At 33.4% G+C, this 17,822-nt stretch overlaps 1 protein-coding gene and 1 long non-coding RNA gene across 13 annotated transcripts in view; one reads left to right on the forward strand and one right to left on the reverse strand.

Moving 5' to 3' along the window:
* The window catches only part of LOC107033841 (uncharacterized), a 73,664-nt gene extending 58,640 nt beyond the window's left edge, over positions 1–15,024 (forward strand). For 6 of the 7 annotated variants that reach the window (XR_012073496.1, XR_012073498.1, XR_012073499.1 and 3 more), the window contains one exon: positions 3,284–3,746. This is a non-coding gene — a long non-coding RNA (uncharacterized lncRNA). Of the gene's footprint in view, positions 1–3,283; positions 3,747–14,909 lie in introns of those variants that run through there. The other variant, XR_012073497.1, reaches the window with a different exon arrangement.
* HEATR5A (HEAT repeat containing 5A) overlaps positions 1–17,822 on the reverse strand; it is an 85,845-nt gene that overhangs the window by 16,525 nt on the left and 51,498 nt on the right. For all 6 annotated transcript variants that reach the window (XM_072962901.1, XM_072962902.1, XM_072962898.1 and 3 more), the window contains 9 exons: positions 17,197–17,356; positions 15,950–16,139; positions 14,906–15,075; positions 9,832–9,970; positions 7,343–7,522; positions 5,523–5,762; positions 3,932–4,113; positions 2,588–2,656; positions 984–1,163 (listed from right to left, as the gene is read on the reverse strand). In XM_072962901.1, the coding sequence (XP_072819002.1) occupies positions 984–1,163; positions 2,588–2,656; positions 3,932–4,113; positions 5,523–5,762; positions 7,343–7,522; positions 9,832–9,970; positions 14,906–15,075; positions 15,950–16,139; positions 17,197–17,356 (1,510 nt within the window). The remainder of the gene's footprint in view (positions 1–983; positions 1,164–2,587; positions 2,657–3,931; positions 4,114–5,522; positions 5,763–7,342; positions 7,523–9,831; positions 9,971–14,905; positions 15,076–15,949; positions 16,140–17,196; positions 17,357–17,822) is intronic.

Below are 17,822 nucleotides of genomic sequence, written 5' to 3' on the forward strand. Positions count from 1 at the left end.
CTCAAGTACATGGAACTTGTTGGTCAGTCATTATTTTTACTAAGGATGGAATAGGAGAAATTAATGGCTTATGCAAGAGTACAGAGATTCAAATCATTATAAAGGACACTATGTAAATACAGCTATTTATAAAATATGTTACAGAAATTACAGAATTTGTTTGCTCTACTTTTAGTATATATTTAACACACTTAGAATTCACTGTTAAAGAACATTAGATCCAACTTATTAAATCTAGGTAGAACTACTTCCTAACTGAGATTGTCAACATTAAATAATGACAAAAATAGACACTCGACAATCTTCTGGTTTTAATCAGCTCTACTGAAGGAAATCCTTTCTTACATATTGGTTAACTCTCTCAGTTGCAATCTGAAACTAAATACTTCTTTAAAGTGCTACATGAACCAAGAATGGCCAAGTCTGGTGTCTGCTGAAGCTGGATGATGGGTATATGTGGGTTCATTATATACTATTCTACTTCTGTATATGTGTAAACACTTCCATTATACATTTTAAAATTATATAACTTTTTTCCTGATTAAAAAGTAAGGAAAAGTTAAATATTTTCTTCTAAGAATTTTTTTAATCTTAGAAAATAAAATGACTGACTTAATAATCTAAAGTCATCCTATGAAAGAGCATTAAAAAATATTAAAGTATGTGTTATACAGTTGACAGACTATACAAGTAACCCCATACTTCTAATAATTCAGGTTTCAATAAAAGCTGATTTCCATTGACTATTATAAAGTCTCTCTGGCTCATGACTGCTCCTGCTTAAAGCAGCAGGTAACAGACACTGGAGGACACTTTAGAATGCTTGGCCAAAACATCAATTAAAATATAAATAAATCTCATGTTGAAAGACTTCCATTAACCTTAAACATAGACTTATTTGTGTTTTAAATAGCTAATTTCAGTTTATGGTCTAAGTTATTAACAACTTCCAAAATTCTGGTCATAAATTGAGAAGTACTAACCTCTGCCCAGGCTTTTAGCACAGCTAAGATCTCCATGGTAGAAGCACTTTCATTATATAAGTGACTTAGAGCTTCTTTTCCAACCTGTATTTTTGTTAATGATGAAACAAGCAACTGATGAACTCTTCGGAGATCATTAAGGTCACTTACAACTCCACTTGCTATCCAGGCACTGCAAACCTAGTTTTTAGGAAAGTCAAAAGTTATATTTAAAATTATAAATACCCGCCTTGTGAGTTCAGCGGAGCTCACCCACATCTCAGGAATCTGGTCACTGAAATCATTTGCTATCAAGAAGCCCAACGGGATGTTGCTGATAATGACAGTCAACAGCCAGCACTTCAAAAGGGAAAGAAGACCAAAGTCTGAAAAAATGAAACCAGTGCCAGCAAGTTTATGAATCAGAGTCCCAGATGCTGCTAACATGGAGAAATGAAGCCATTTTCATGAATGTTTGGATTAACATTTGAATTATATATCTCCAATCTTGATTATTTCATCTTATTTTAAAATCAGGGATTAACTGCATGGTTCTTTCTTTGAAGAGAGAGAAATTTACCTAACATTTAAAACCTCAATGAAGATTTTGATTCTTTTGAAGGTATTTTTAATTTTTAAAACAAAAGATCATTAATAATGCTCCAGTGCAAAAAATTTACTCAATTAACACAGGCTGTCTGTGGTTTTGCTGGGTGTTACCAGATTTCTCCTTTACTAGAAAAAATTAATTTTTCCTCTTCCATCTATTGATTTAATTTTCCTCTCATTTCACAAAAGTTTTCAAGTGTCTAACAGCAAAAACACATAATAAAATGATGATAAATTAGATTCAGTACAACAGTTAGCACAGTTCTCTGAATATTTAAGATATTCATACATTTCCTAAACACAACTGAATTAAAAAAATTGAAAGAACTGAGTTAAGATTTTTCTGTTGTGTTCATAATTAATTTAATTCATGTCAGTTCTGCTTTTAATTATTTCAGGCCATTTGGGGCTGGATATTGAGTGTTTGACAACCACTCCAAGAAAAGCAACTACTTAAAACTGTATTTTATGTGGCTCTTAGATATATGAAAAAATGTTCAACTTCACTTGAAATACAAATCTAAACTATCCTGAGATCCTTTTTATTCCATCACATACACAAAAATTTCAGTTTGACAACTCACAATGCTTCTGGGATTCTGGGAAAATAGGTACTTGCATATGGTGCTCGGAGGAGTTTAAATTGATAAACTCCAGTAATGTACCCTTTATCCCAGCAATTCAGTTTTGAGGAGTGTATCTCACAGATGTGTTTGGACCCCTTGAAATAACCTATACAGAAAGAAGGTCATTCACCACAGCACTATTTATAATAACAAAAGATGAAAACATCTGTACTTCCATTATTAGGGAACTGGTGACGTACCCATATACTAGATTACTGTGCAGTCATAAGAAAGAGAAAGTTCTTTCAATTTAAAAAGTAAAGGGAAAGAGGCAGCTGAGATTAATGCTTACGCAACTAAAATGTAAAACCTTGGTATCAAATACTAACTGGAGAGTTGCTTCCTAAGAGAGGGTTTTACTTCTGAAAATTCATCTTTTTAACCATTTACCTGACATGCTTTGGCAGTGACATCAGGTGGTGTCTCTGAAGTGAAGGCAGGTCTAAGTGCCGCTCCTACCTGGCAAGAAATTACATGCTCATTCAAGAATCAATAAGTAAGACAGAATGAACTCTTTCTCTTTGAATGCTATTTTAAAACGCTTTCTTTATAATAGGCATTACAGACAATGTTGTTTTTGCCTGCCCAGTATATCCTCCTCTACTTTTAGCTAAGAGCATCCCAGCTTTCCTTTGGGGAACTTTCTTTCTCCCCAACTCCTAGCCCACGTTGTTGCAATGGAGCTGACAGCACCTGGCTCCAGGGACCTGCACTGGGATAATGAAAGCTCTCCTCAAGACTTTTGCTGGGAGTACTAAGAAAGAAGTGCTCTCTTTAAAAGAATCCTCATGCTAAGACAGCCATCTTGATACCACTTGGAGAGGGCAAACTTGAGAATAAAGCCAGTGCAGAAGAGAGCAGAGCCAACTAAGATTCCTGAAAACAATTTCCCTTTTCTGGTTAAATGAGTTGTAATTTTATTCCCATCATTTGCAACTTTAAAAGGATTAAAAATGTTAATAGAGCTCCCCTTAAGTAAGTTGAATTGTAATATTTTATTCCAATATGATAGTTGTGTATAACTCCCCTTCCTTCCTTCTGCTTTCTCCCTAAACACACACATCGATCGGCATGACCTGCTGGCAGGATGTGATGGAGCCTGCTAACCAACTGGTGAACTGCTCTGGACGCCCTAACTCCCAGCCACCAGAAGCTGCCTCTGAATAATAATGAGAGGCATCCTTGGATGAATGCTACTTAAGATTACATGTGATGCATATAATGTAATGTGGGATGATTTTGTTATCTTCCTTGTTCCTCCTACATTGCTCAATGCACCAGTCAAAATACCAGTTAAAAAGATTACAGAATGAGTTAACAGAAATCTGAATTCTTTCTAAGTCCAGAAAAAAAAAGGTTATATATTCTAGCAGTAATAATTTGAAGATAAAACATGCATGTAGCCTAAATGGAGTGTTTATTAATGATTTAGTGTTATCTTAAGCTTATTTAGCTATCTTGTAAGGAATTTCATTACCGAAGTCCTTTACTGCCCCAAATTATCAAGAAGGTTTTAATTATGAAAATAAACCTTTAGCATTATAAAAGACCTCTTTTATGTGTTATTTTGTGTTCACTTGAAGATTTCTTCTTTAAACATATACTGATTATACTGGTGATATATTAGCAAGAGATACACACTCATTTATGTATTAAGAGGTGACATGCCAATTAGTGTCACAGACTTTTTATCTGGGTGTTTAATAATAAAATTCTCTAACAGAAAGTGCTTACATTGGCTTGATACTGTTCCAGAATCACATGACCTGGAAACTCTGGTTCCGGAATAGTTGCAAATCGCCGAATAACAACTAACAGTGTTTCAAGGCCAGAAAGACGGAGCTGGTCACTGTGGTCTGTGGCAGCCATAAAAGCCATGCGAATTAAGTCAGCAAGATGTAGCACCAAAAAGTCATCTAGAAGATTAAAAAATATGTATTACTAAGAAAAAGAATATGCTGAAACTAAGATTTGTTAAGTGATCATTTTTCCTCCTTTTAATTTCATAACCTAGACTTTCTTTTAAGTACTTTTGCTTTGATTTACAGTTTTACTGTTTGTTAAATCAAGCTGGATTTACTGCACCACTGCAAATACTTATACACAAAAAACTATCCCAAAGCAAATAACTATACAGCTATTCAAAAACCAGTGTCAGAATTAGCATCCTTTAAAAGAGTGCTAAAGGTACCTTCAATAAAAATTTTGTTCGGACTTTCTGATAAAAGCACATTAGAGGGTAGTTAGGAGACCTTGGGTTTTGATGAATTAGGCGGTAATGTAATCACCATCTTCACGTAGAGTCGAAGCTAAAAGACTTAGTGTATCTCAAAAAAAAAAGTTTTACAAGGCTTTTTATATGGACTACATTACCTTATTTTCGCATGTCCTTCCACACATACAAATGATGGGAGCATAAAAAATATTTCTACCTATCAAGTTTATAAATGAGAATTCCTTTCATCCCTACAACATATTCTTTGGTGTAATTCTACTGGGGAGAGACATAGACAACATTTAACATTGTTTCAATAATAAAATGTTTACAGGTGCAACTAACCTTTATCTAAAAAATATCTGAGACTAATTCAAAGAAGTATACTAGTTATAGGTCACAGTGAAGAAACCAACTCATCTTAGTTAAGTGCCAATTACAATTTTAATTGGGAGGACAGGAATCAGTAAGCATCTATAATATACTAATTGTATGCCTATCAATACAGTGCTCATCACAAATAAGAGACTCAGTAAGTGCCTGCTTGAAAAATCATTAGAACAGAAATACCTAATTCATACTTTCAGACTGGCAATAACAATATTTTGCTTTATGACTCTTTTGTTAGGTAAAGAATATTTCCAAGGCATTTAGATATGAGCATTCTGTCTTTGAACATATGTGCTTAAGTGAATTAAAAAAATCAGACATCAAACTATAAACCCACACATATTCAGGTTAAAAAAACAACAACAACTGAACAATAAAAGGTCAAAATGGTTCTTACAAGTAGGTTTACTTTACACTGAGATAGGCTTCCAAGCAATATCCGTAAAACCAAAATAATCTATAAGCAAAACTGCTTTAGGTTACAATTCAGAAAATAAAATTAGGAAAATAAATTATGGGAACTAGCTAACACACATACCACTTTTCAAGAACATGACTATTCTCTATAAACTTAATACATCACATATGTCCACTAAACAAAAGTGAATGCCAGTTTAAGAAGGTTAATCATTAAAAATGTGTATCAACATTAAAAATATACTATAGGCAGACAGCATTTCTATGTATACCATTTGGTCTTTTTATTATTATGCCACTTACTTCTTGAATCTCTTTTTCTCATTTCTTGTGCTAAAGCAATGTCAAAATGTGCGCTGTGTGCATTCTCACACTGGTTAATTATCCTACAGACACATTCAGCAGCAAAGACTCGTGTTGCCCATCGGGGATTGGTAAAAGGATGAAGTCTGCCATCATTTTTGGTGGTCAGAACAGAAGCATCATCCCCTTTATCTCCTTCCTCTTCTTGCATTGTATCCACACAAGTTACAGTTGTAAAATCTTTAATCAAGGGAGAATACACATAATTACAGTCAGTTGGAAGATATGTTTATGTAGGAACATAAATGACTTCAAATTCAGACTAGAATTACCGCTGATCAATCACGCACCTTTTAACAATGTAAGATAATCATGTCTAATAATTACTGGTAACAGTGGTACCTAAAGAAATGGTATAAGAGCTGTTTTAGGTCCAAATGACAAAGTTGTTAAATTCAAAGTGAAAAACTGAACACAATACTAGAAAAACTATCAATCCTCTCTATGTAGATGGATATACTTAAAGAAGCTCAAAATTCCCTAGTAGAGAGTGTGGTGGATTGTACTAGAGATGTTGTTTTAACAGTGGGGCATTGAATGAATTTAAGTAAGTTTCTAAACCCACCGAAAATGTCTACAAATATTTTTCTGAGATAGACCCATTGCTGTAATTACAGTCTCAAATTGTCCTGATGGTCAGAGTCACTAAGTAGTGAATTATTTCCTCTTGATACCAGACTCTGTTAATTTATTAACTGTTTAACTTGATTTAAAATGGAACTAATGCTATAAAACAAACCAATCTGTTTTCCTGAAATTATCTTGTATGTCCCAAATAAAATTATGGCAAAGTCCTTTTTCTTTTAAAGTCCTTGTAAGTTCTTAGTGGGGACAGAAGAGGAACATTAAAGGAAAACATATATAGAGCATAATGGTTGAAAGAGCAGGTATAAATCATTGGGAAAGAAAAGTACCAACAAGAATCAAGGTAGACAGAGAAGAGTGTAAAAAATAATGCCAGGACTTTGATGGTAGCCTTATTCCTTTCATGTAACTCAAGAGACCAGAGCTACATTAAATTGTCAGGCTTAAGTAATGGAGTTGAGAGCTACTGAAGTACAATAAAAAGTTAGATTTTAAAAGTCATGCGGACTAAGGTTCGAATCCATATGTGTGTGTCTTTGGGAAAATTACTTAACCTTTCCAAGTCTTTTCTCTTGTATAAGATAGAATAATACTGCCTACTCAGGTAAAGATAAAATATGTACAGTACCTGCAACAGAACTGGTTTCTATGTTCTTTCTTCCTCATTTATTTTCTCTCTTACTCCAAGGATATAAATTTTAAAGACTCTAAAACACTTTCTCACTAACAATTATCTTTTACAAGCAAAGGCATTAGGGAAATAACACTATTTTCTATCACTACTTGAAATGAACATTACTAAGAGTGGGGAAACTAGTTCGCTTAAAATGTCGTTATTTTTGGTGAGCTTTCTATTAAGTTTATTTGAAGTAATCCCTCAAATATTTCTTATATGTATGAAAATAAATGATGGGGCTACTGTAAGTTAGGCCATCCCCTTTATAGTATAACTTTTTGTTTATTTTTTTATATAGGAAAGTCATAGTAGAAATCTTAAGAGGAAAAAAAGTAAGCTTTAAGTGTTAAAACTAGCACTAGAAACTTCATTTAAAGAAAGTAACAAGCAATTATGATCCAAATATTCAGACAAGACTGATGACTTGCCACTGGTAAACAATGTTACATACGGCTTTTATGTTGTTTTATTATTTCAGCTGGTAATCATCAGTACTTACCAGCTGATGCAGCCAGTACATCTTTACAAAGCTTTAACCAAAAGGAGAGTTTATCCACTGCCATAGATGTGAGCATATGATTTAAAGTCTCTTTGATATCATGGCATAATCTCTGATCTGTCTCTTTGTCAAGCAAGGTCAATAACGCCCCTTCAAGGCCCACTTCTCTGATGTTAGCATCTGACAAAAAGAAAATCAATGATCTAAGTAATACAGAAAACAAAACTGCCATATGAGAAGCACACACATTCAGTAGTTATTAAAATATTACGTGTAAATATATTCCAAAGAACTAGTCCAAATACTGCACCTCAACTTGAGGTCTATTTTAGTTCACAGTTACAGTATTATTCTATAACATAATAATAGTAATTGCACAGTTATTTTTTATACAGTATCATTGAAAGGTAAATCTTTATTAAGAGTAACTAGTATGTTTTCCTTATATTAAGTAAACATTTTAACCAAATTACCTACCATTCAATACTTACAAAAAGTTTATACAATATTTCTTGGTATGATTATTTTCTCTTTTCTTTAAAGTTAATTCAAGTAAATAATCATAATTAAGCTTTCCTTACGCTGGTATAAATGTCTTAAATTTATTAACATGAGAGTAAAACTCAGATAGAAAACAACAACTATTGTATGGAGAGCAGTGTTTAATTACTACAACTAAAATACACTATTTAATTAGTATAAATTACTACACAATATTCCCACTGCAAAGTAATATATCATTTTACAGAAGAAATATAAGCCTCAATCTAGCCATCTATTTCCTCTAATTCTGGAAATGTCCAAAGAACAAATACATTTTCCTTTGAAGACTTAACTCCTTTGGCATTTATGAAAGAATTTAGTTTCTAAAGATTATGCTACTATTAGACTGTTTCAAAGAGGAATTATCTTTTACAGATCAGAAGTATGTGGTAGGGATGTTTCTGATTAGGAGTCTAAAAGTCAGAAGAGCCCAATGTAATGTGTGAGTCATGACTGGATCCTAAGTTTAGGTGGGGGTGAGAGGGATAGGAAGGAGTTAAAAAGGACATTTTTTTGGAAAATGGGAAATTTGTGTGAGGACTGCACGTTTTATGAAGCTACCAAATTAATGCTGATTTGATTAGGTGTGGAAATAATGTGTGGTCATGTAAGGAGAATGTCTTTCTTGAAAAACGCAAACAAGTATTTAGGGGTGAACCATCATGATGTCTGCAACCTGCTTTCAGATGGTTTCGCAAAAGGTCTGTGTGTATGTATCAAGAGAGATGTAAGATGAGTATCCTAAAGATACCAAGTAGGAGGTATGTTCATTGCACAGGTTCAACTTTTCATTGCACAGTTCAACTTTTCCATGGGCTTGAAAAATTACAAAAATTTAAAAAGGAATTATATGAGTTCTTTACTATAATTTTACTCATACAGCTAATTCAGTAATTATGTACCAGTATATTTACATAATAAAAGCCTAAAGCAAAAATCAGATAATTTCAGCCGTAAATGTAAGTTAAAGCTCACTTTGGGGAGACTACCAAACATGGTTAGAAGATTAACACTTCTCTGGTTAAGGCAGGCGATCACAGAATAGTTTTCAAACAATTTCTGCAACTTATTTAATGATTACTATACAAATTCAGCAATGCTGATAAACTCAAGTCAGAGCAAAAATTTTAACATAATAATAAAACTGTAATTTAAAGAGTACAGCATGATAGTAAAACACATCATGGATCCGAGAGCTTCAGATATTGGAAAGCTTTGTGAAGTCTGAGACATTCTAAAAGAGTGATAAAGCACTTTGGAAACTACACACTTTTAAAGTGTAAGATATTATTCTTACTGTTTTTGTAGGCAGTTTGAATTTAAATGCATATTTGTGTTACTCACATAATTTTAAAGTGAAGGGATATACTTAAAACAAATCTTACTGCCTAAGAAATCCTTTTACTGAGCTCTAAAATGCAGAAGGTGTACAAAAACCCATTAACCTGAAGCACACTCATCTATGAGAAATTTTATTAAATGAGATTTGGGGGTGGGGGAAGGAAGGCACATATGATAAATGACCTCAGGACTAAATCCAATTTCAATTGATTACTGTGAAAAAACTCATTCTAAACCAATGGCTCTCAAACTTCAATACACATTAACTCAGGGACTGTAGAAACATCAGTAACAGATGGCCAGGCTCTACTCCCAGATTTCTGGATTAGCAGATCTGGGATAGGGCCCAATTATTTGCATTTCTAACAAGTTCCCAGCTGAGATGGATGTTGCTGGGCAAGGAGGGGCCTACATTTGAGAACCATTACTCTAAAGCAGTAACTTCACTGGCTGGAATGGTAATAACTGTTAACTACTATCACTTGCAGCAGGTTTAAGGCATCAGATATTAACTTTTAAATTTCGTTTTAAAAACTCATGTTTATACAAAAGATTTAAGTTAAAACAATTGTTTGGCTGGAGATAATACAAATAAAAAGAGTTACCTGGAGTCAACTCTTCTCTGCTATCCTTAACAAGCATAACAGCGTGTTCTGAAACTTCAGCTGCTTCTCTCTGAACAAGCTGACGTAAACAAGCCAGTACTGCCCGTCTCAGTAACAAATAGGGACTGCAAAGATTCACCTGAAAAATACCATTTTGGAAATGAAAGAGCTGACATTCTTGGTGGCATTCACCAAGTCTAACAGATATTCACTGGACCGTTCCTGATTCCATCCGCCCATTATTGGGCTGGTCACAATTTATTAAATACACAGAAACTTCTTCAATTATCCTAGCACATATTTTGTATTATATAACTTAGAAATAGCTTAAGGAGTAATACATATACTTGATTATGCAATATCCATAAACAAATCCAAGCAAAAGCCTCTTGACAGTGTTAGAAGACACAAAATTTGTATGAGTAAAATAGTTTTGAGAGACAAGAGATACAACTGAGAAAGAATTTACTTGCAGCTTATATATTTGTGCTCATGCAACAAATATAATGTTTTATGAATCTCTAAGTAGAAATTTATATAAATCCATATAAGCACTATAGTTTACTAGTTAAAATGGAGGCTCTGGGATCAAACTGTCTCAGTTTGAGTTCCATATTCATGACTTACTAGCTGTGTGACCTTGGGGAAGTTATTTAACCTCTCTGTGCCTTAGTTTCCTCATTTGTTATATGGAGATAACACTACCTCCATCTCACAGGGCTGTTGTGAAGTCAACACAGAGAAACATGCAAAAGTGCTTAGTACAGTACCTGGCAAAGAGTAAGCACTCAATAAATGTTAGTTATTGTTAATGCAGCCTGTATCAGTAGTGGTGTATTCAGATGCCATAAACAATAAGTAAAAACATTTTCAAATAAAGGCAGAAAGAGTTTTACTCAGAAAACATATTCACCAAAAATGCTCTCTGGGGACAAATATTATAGATAGCAAATTTTATTTATGTATATCTGCTTTTATATGGATATCCACATATGTACATAGGCATGTAAATATCTTCTAGGTATAGAATATTTCTGCTCATAATGACAGACTCAATACATAGTCTTTTTTACTTATAAGTATTTAAACACTGTAAATCTCAACAGGTTGTGTCTACCTACAGTAAATGATGATTGGTATACCTTAAATGAGCAATTAAAACAAGTCAAAGGTTTCTGGATACAAATCCTTACACAGTCATTTCATTAGTAAAATAAAGCCTAGAGATTCTGAAATTTATTTTGTTCTAACTATGAAAATAAAGACCAGTTTGGTGTGGTTTGTGACAATAAATATGTGTCTCATAGTAGTGATTTTCCAAGCAAAATTTGAGAAGTAATGGCTTAATTCTCACAAGTGCTCTAGATCTGCTTTATGTGGGAAAAACAGGACTGAAGTCGTGAGTTTGTTGAAATGAGCAGAGGCAAAATTCTGAGGAAATGAGTAGGCGGTGGCAGCTGATTTTTGATATAGAAGATACATACAAAGTGAGCTAAATCCTTAATTTTATCAGAAGCTAAGAGACAAAAAGTTTGTGAATATATCATCAGTGAAACACGATGAGAATTGCTATATAAATACGTGCTCTTATACTCTCAAGCCATATCATGAACTCAAAAGTGGGAAGAGAGGAATGCCATTCACAAAGTCTCAAAGTCTTGTCAGTCTAGTCATGTTTAAGATTTCTGCTGTTAGAAACTAGTACACAGGATAACAGAGAAGTTAAAATGTAAAAAGATTAACTTTAATCATGCCCACGATTACGACTATATTTAACAACAGTAACAAAAAAAAGCACTCTACAAGGCAATTTTAAAGAACAGTTAATGAATTTACTAGTTATTTTAACTGGAGTTTTACAAGCATATAATACAAGGCAGGTGAGGCATTTATTCAGGCTGGTCAAACAATCTTTCAGAAAAAGCATGCTCAAAAGTACTCTTTACTTGTTTGGTAGAAAAAAATACTGAAGGCTGTCACACAAAGCAAAACAGGATGCTTAATATCTCCATGTCATTCTCCAGCATTTATATTGGGAAGAGGAATAGAGTGGATGAAGGCGGACAAACCAAGCAGGCAAAATACAGAAATTAAATCAAATTATAATTACAATTCCTTTCTGAAATGAACATATTAAATCAAAATGATGCAAAATTTAGTGCAAGGAGTGAGTGCACCAGCTGGAGAAGGTTAGGGAGGATTTGTTTACATTGGTATTAAATAAACACCATGTAACATGCTACACACACTAGACTTTGGATTAATGGTTAGCTTAAACAAAGAGATGCAGAGGAAAACAAGAATGTCTACAACCAAAAAAAACAACACAAAGAAACAGCACTGCAAACCTCAAAAAAAGTTAGGAATCAAGGGTCAGGGACCTACCAACACAGAATTATCCAACAAGATCTCCTGCACAAAAACAAATGACAGACCAGTCATGACAAAACCAAAAGATAAATACTAGGATGACTTTGACAACAGTCAGCTAAGCATTAAAATATAAATGTTGATAGAGCTATCATTCATATTGGCTTAGCTTCAGCTTTAAAAATATGACATATATACTTCATTTTGCAACTTAAAATGAGTTGAGCTAAGATACTAGAAACAATCAACTCAAGATATAGAGATACAAAATATACAATAATTTCAAAATGCACATTTGAGTAATGAGGTTTTCCTTTGGAATCTCTCACTAAGCCTCAGTAACAAAACCAGATCAAGCAGACACGAGTGTGGGAAGAGTGATGTGGATCACACTCATAGGAACAGGTGTCCAGCAACGGACAAAGTTAACAGTTTACCTCATCACAAGTTAATTATAGATTTTTTACTTTTAGAAGCCAAGTTTTAAAACTGAGAGTAGTCAGAATTGCTAGTGCAGCTAAGGCCAGTTCTGAATGGAAGTTAAACAACACGCAGTCGGAAGAAAGCCCTTTACAGTAAGATTCTTTCCTAATGATGAAATGTATTCTGAATATTCAGGGAGTTTCAATTAATATGAAAATACTTCATGCTAAATATGAAAATACTTCATGTTAAATAATTAAATTCTATGGAGAAAATAAAACCTGATCATAAAGTTGTTAATAGGAAAGCAAAAGCAATTTCCTTACTATAGGGAATATTCTAAAATATAATTAATCCAACCTAATAAATTTAGAATAAAAGCTTTACTAACCAAAATATTAAGACACAAAATTAAGACACTATATAGTTTTAGCAATTTCTGAATATAATTTCTGTATAAGAAAGAAACATTTTACAGCTTAATTATTATGAGTAACATGAATAAGATTTGTAACTGTTACTTCTGACTTTCTCAATTGCTCTGAATGTACCTAAAAGAAAAATCTGAGAAATTTCTTTATATGTAAACTTTCTCAGGGAAAAGAAAAAAGTAAGAAATTTGATCAGATCTAATTCAGGATGAATTATTACTCTTACTCTTTATTTCTCAATAAACTTTACTTAATAAATGAATTCATGCATCAGTTAAAGAGGAAATTTTGAAAGGCTACTAACAGAAAATTTCTACTATGATTCAAGAAGGAAAAATGGCACGGTTATATTTAAATGGAGAGTAGAAAGCTAGATCAATTTCAAAGAGGTGGATTTTTTTCAATTATTGGTTTTGGCAATGGTTTGGCAATATAAAGAGCAATTTTCCCAGGGAAGAGTCATTGATAAAGTTCTCTTCCAGTAAGTGCTCTTTTCTCTAATGCATGTTTAACCCAGACTGGAATCAAAGTTTCTGTCAGAAAAGTTAGTCACATTCTCTCTTTAAGAGTATTACATATAGCTATGATTATGAAAATCAGTATAAAGATTAATATAATTCTATGTTTAACTTATATGTTAAAGAAAATAAAGACAATTACTATTTACTGAGTAGTTATTAACTGCTGGGAACAGGGGCCTTTACAGGCGACATCCTGTGTAATCCATGTGTTTCACTGACAAGACAGCTGAGCCTGGAGGAGGGTATGGGAGGTTCCTAAGGCCACATAGCTAGGAGGGGGCAGAGCTGAGATAAGAGTTATTCAAAGCTACAAAGTCAGTATGGGGGGCAGGGTACAGCTCAGTGATAAGAGTGTATGCCTAGCATGCACGAGGTCCTGGGTTCAATCCCCAAACCCTCCATTACATAAATAAATAAATAAACAAACCTAATTTCCCCCTCCCCCAAAAAACAAAGTCAGTATGAAATAACGGAATGAAGACTGCACAAGGAGTTCAGAAACCGGACTCTAGATCCAGAGCTACTACTACCTAGATAGGTCACTCTGGGCAAACTATTTCACTTTTCGGTCTATAGTTTATCTTTTTATTGAGGAGGCTGGTTTTAATGATGTCTGAGGTTCTTCTAAGGCCTAAAATGCCACATATTTTGTCTTAAGCTTGAAAATGAAAGGTCTGTCTAAAGTAATAATTCTCAACTGTCTCCTTACCAAAGGGAGTGTGCTGTGAACATTGTAGGGGCAGAAAAAGTTGAAAAGCAAGTGTCAGGTTTTAACTCCAAATGTAACTCAACTTTTTCAGTCCAGATAGAAACTGGTGATGCTTAAGGTAAACCTTAAAACCTCTGACGATTATGAACCACCTCACCAGAACTTTCTGTTGATTGCCTCCACTTTTCTACATTCATTAGACATACTATGAGAACCCAGATATTGATGCATATGTTTCTAGAATATTAAGCAAAAATGTTATTTGCCCATCTGGGATGAAAATAACTTAATATGTAATAAACTTGGAATAGAGAAAGAAGAAGGGAAAAAAAGACATTACCACATATGTTTTCCCACGTCCTACAGCATTCATACAATGCCTGGGACATTAGTACGCCATATATGTTTACTGATTAATGAATAAACATGCCAAATATTAAGTTCAACATTAGTGGGAGATAAATAAATCAACATATGAGAGGTTTAAGATGTTGCCTCCACACTGCAAAATGACTAGAACTGAGGGAAAATAGCTATTGTACACAATCTAGAGAATAATTAAAATAAATCTAAGTTTCCAATAAAAGAAACTGAGGACTCATTTATAATTTTATACTTACACAGAGGCAGCTGACCAGGCTAGACAAGTTGACATGTCGTGGAGCAAACATATGAAGCTGCTGAAGGCAAGAGATGGCCTGAGCTTGGACAAGGCAGTCTGGATTATCTTGCATCACCGCACAACCCAACAGACAGGAAGTCCTTAAGGTAGAAACTGAAGTACTGTTACCTAAAATCAAAGGAGAAAGCTCTTAATAATTGGCCTGTAAAATCATGACTCCTCAAACATACATTATTGGGCTTAAAAGTCTTTTTTTCCCAGTTTTAAACTTAAGGATCTGTGAAGTAAACTTCTTCTACAACAGTCAGGATAATCCAGGTGATAGATTTTAAGACTATTATTCTTAGTCTGAAAGGTTTATGGCAACACAGATCATTAGGGAAAGAACCCAAGACTATCTGCAGGTTATACCAAGTTTCCATGAAAAGCAGAATTAGAAACTTCTAATAAACTTCACCCTGCTTATCTTAGCTGGGAGTTGCTTTCATATATTAAAATCATATTTTTTGCATTGGAACAGATCAGACTGAGTTTCTAGACTTAATCATTTATATCTTAAAAGAGGTAAGAGTTCTTTGAACTATTCCAGCTCTTATCTGTCATTTTAATTAAGGGAAGCGTTTTTAGGACATATCTATTCTTTCTAAATATGATACTCCTTGTCTTTTCAAGGTAAGAGAAATCAGACTGATTGATTTATTTTTAACAAAGTGTGCCAATCACAAGGGCTTTTAAACTTTTCTTTTATTTGACAGAGGAGGAAACTAAAGCTCCAGAGACATAAGGATTTTTCCAAAGTCACCCAACTGAGTAGTGATGAAGCTTAGATCAAATTTCCTAGTTTCTATGTTTTTTTCTATTACGTCATCATCCAGGAGTCAAAGTCTTCACAAGACTGTTCTTAACATTTTGCCCATATATTTGAAAAGAACATTCTGCTAAACTTCACTTTACTGAGAAGTATTTGAGTCAATAATAGGAAATGAATTCATTTTTATGTGTATATTTTTACGTAAAACATCACAAAAGCAGTTATGCATACCTTGTAGCTCCGGACCCAAGGCAGTAATAAGGGCATTCAAACAGCGACCAAGACTTTGGTGAACTTCAGCATGAGTAGGAGGCACATTTAACAACAACATTATGATAAGGGAAAGGGTTGGTTCCACATGTGTATGATAGAGTGGGCCAGCAGAATCAATTATCAATGATAGAGAATGCAGTGCCCAGGTCTGTGAAGATAGAAAAAAACAATTTAAAATGTTACAACAGCATTAAGAAACATAAAACACAATGAATTGTTCTTTTGTTGAAGCAAGTGATAAAGTAACAGTAAAGGAAAGTATTTGTGTGCTATTACTAACTTGGAGAGAGCAGGAGGAGTAATAATCATTCAAGATTTAATCAGGAGAATGATGATTTTTTAAAAAATTGAAGTACAGTTGGTGAACAACATTATATAAGTTACAGATGTACAATGTAGTGATTCACAATTTTTAAAGGTTTTACTCCATTTTATAGTTATTACAGAATATTGGCTATATTCCCTAAATTGAACAACATATACTTGTAGCTTATTTTATACATAAGTTTGTACTCTTAATAGGAGAATGATGATTTTGACAGAAATGGGTAAAATATGTATAATAATATGGTAAAGTGGTTGAAAACATAGGTTTAGAGTCCATGACTTATGTTCCTCACCTGATCCCATGATATATTAGTTTTTTTTAGCAGTTAGCAAGTTACTTAGCTTCTGTAAGCCTCAGTTTTCTTTCTGTATAGTGGGAATATACACTACAGATTACTGTGAGGATTAAATATGTAATTATGTTTAGAAGACTATAATACAATGCCTGGTACATTAAGCTCTCCAAAATTCTAATAGTTATTATTAAGATGGAAGGAAGATCCATTTTCAAAAAATGATATTAAGTTTGACATTAGACACTGAGTACTAGAGGATGATAAAAAAACTATTTGTAATATGGTAAGTCAAAGAATGGAAACTAACCGTGGATTAGGGATGCTGAAGTTGGTAAGAAGGTAGTTAAACTGGATCTAAGAATACTAGAAAATTTGGATTATCAGATAGGAAAAAAAAAGGGACAAGAGCAATGGGAAAATTATGAAGTAAAGATAGTGAGATTTGAATGTTAAATATCTACCAAGGTTAACAATGGCTTTGATTTTATTAAGGAGGGAGAACTATTCACAAATTAGTAACAGTCAATCAAAACATAATCTGCATTATCTACAAATCATGAACCTCAAGGAAGGGGTACTTACCTGCACATCAGGAGAAGTGCTGTCCTGGGACAAAGTATAAAGGATTCCAACACAAGAATTCAAATGCTGAGAAGAACTTATTCCTCCTAAATACCTATATAGGGATGCCAAGGCCAATGAATGTCCTGTTCTGGTGACTGCATCCCTTGCTGATTTCAGCCTGTGATTACAGAAATAAAAATAAATGATAATCACTGAAACAAAATCAATGCATGTACACCATCAGGCAAATTTTCTGTATGAACAGTTGCAAAATTCAGAAATATATTTACTGTTAACTGATAAAAAATATTAGGAAATAACATGAAAGATATCTTGAAAAGAAAAACATTTTAAATAAAAATGTCTTTATATTATTAATCATTATTTAAATATAAAAAATTTCAACATCTCTCAGAGATATATACACACTGAATTTATATGGCAGGAATTATTATTACTCTATCACTGAGTTACACTGAAAAACTCTCGTTGCTGAAATACTCTAATTTCATATAAAGAGAGTTCCAACTCAAGAACTTTGATCCAAAAATTAAATACCGTAAGAGAACTTATTATTTATTAGGAGTTCCCTTATGTATTATATACTAATTCAAGCACTTTACATTTTGTCCTTTAGTCCTCCC

Source organism: Vicugna pacos, chromosome 6 (genome assembly GCF_048564905.1).
Source record: "Vicugna pacos chromosome 6, VicPac4, whole genome shotgun sequence".
Classification (NCBI taxonomy): Eukaryota; Metazoa; Chordata; class Mammalia; order Artiodactyla; family Camelidae; genus Vicugna; species Vicugna pacos.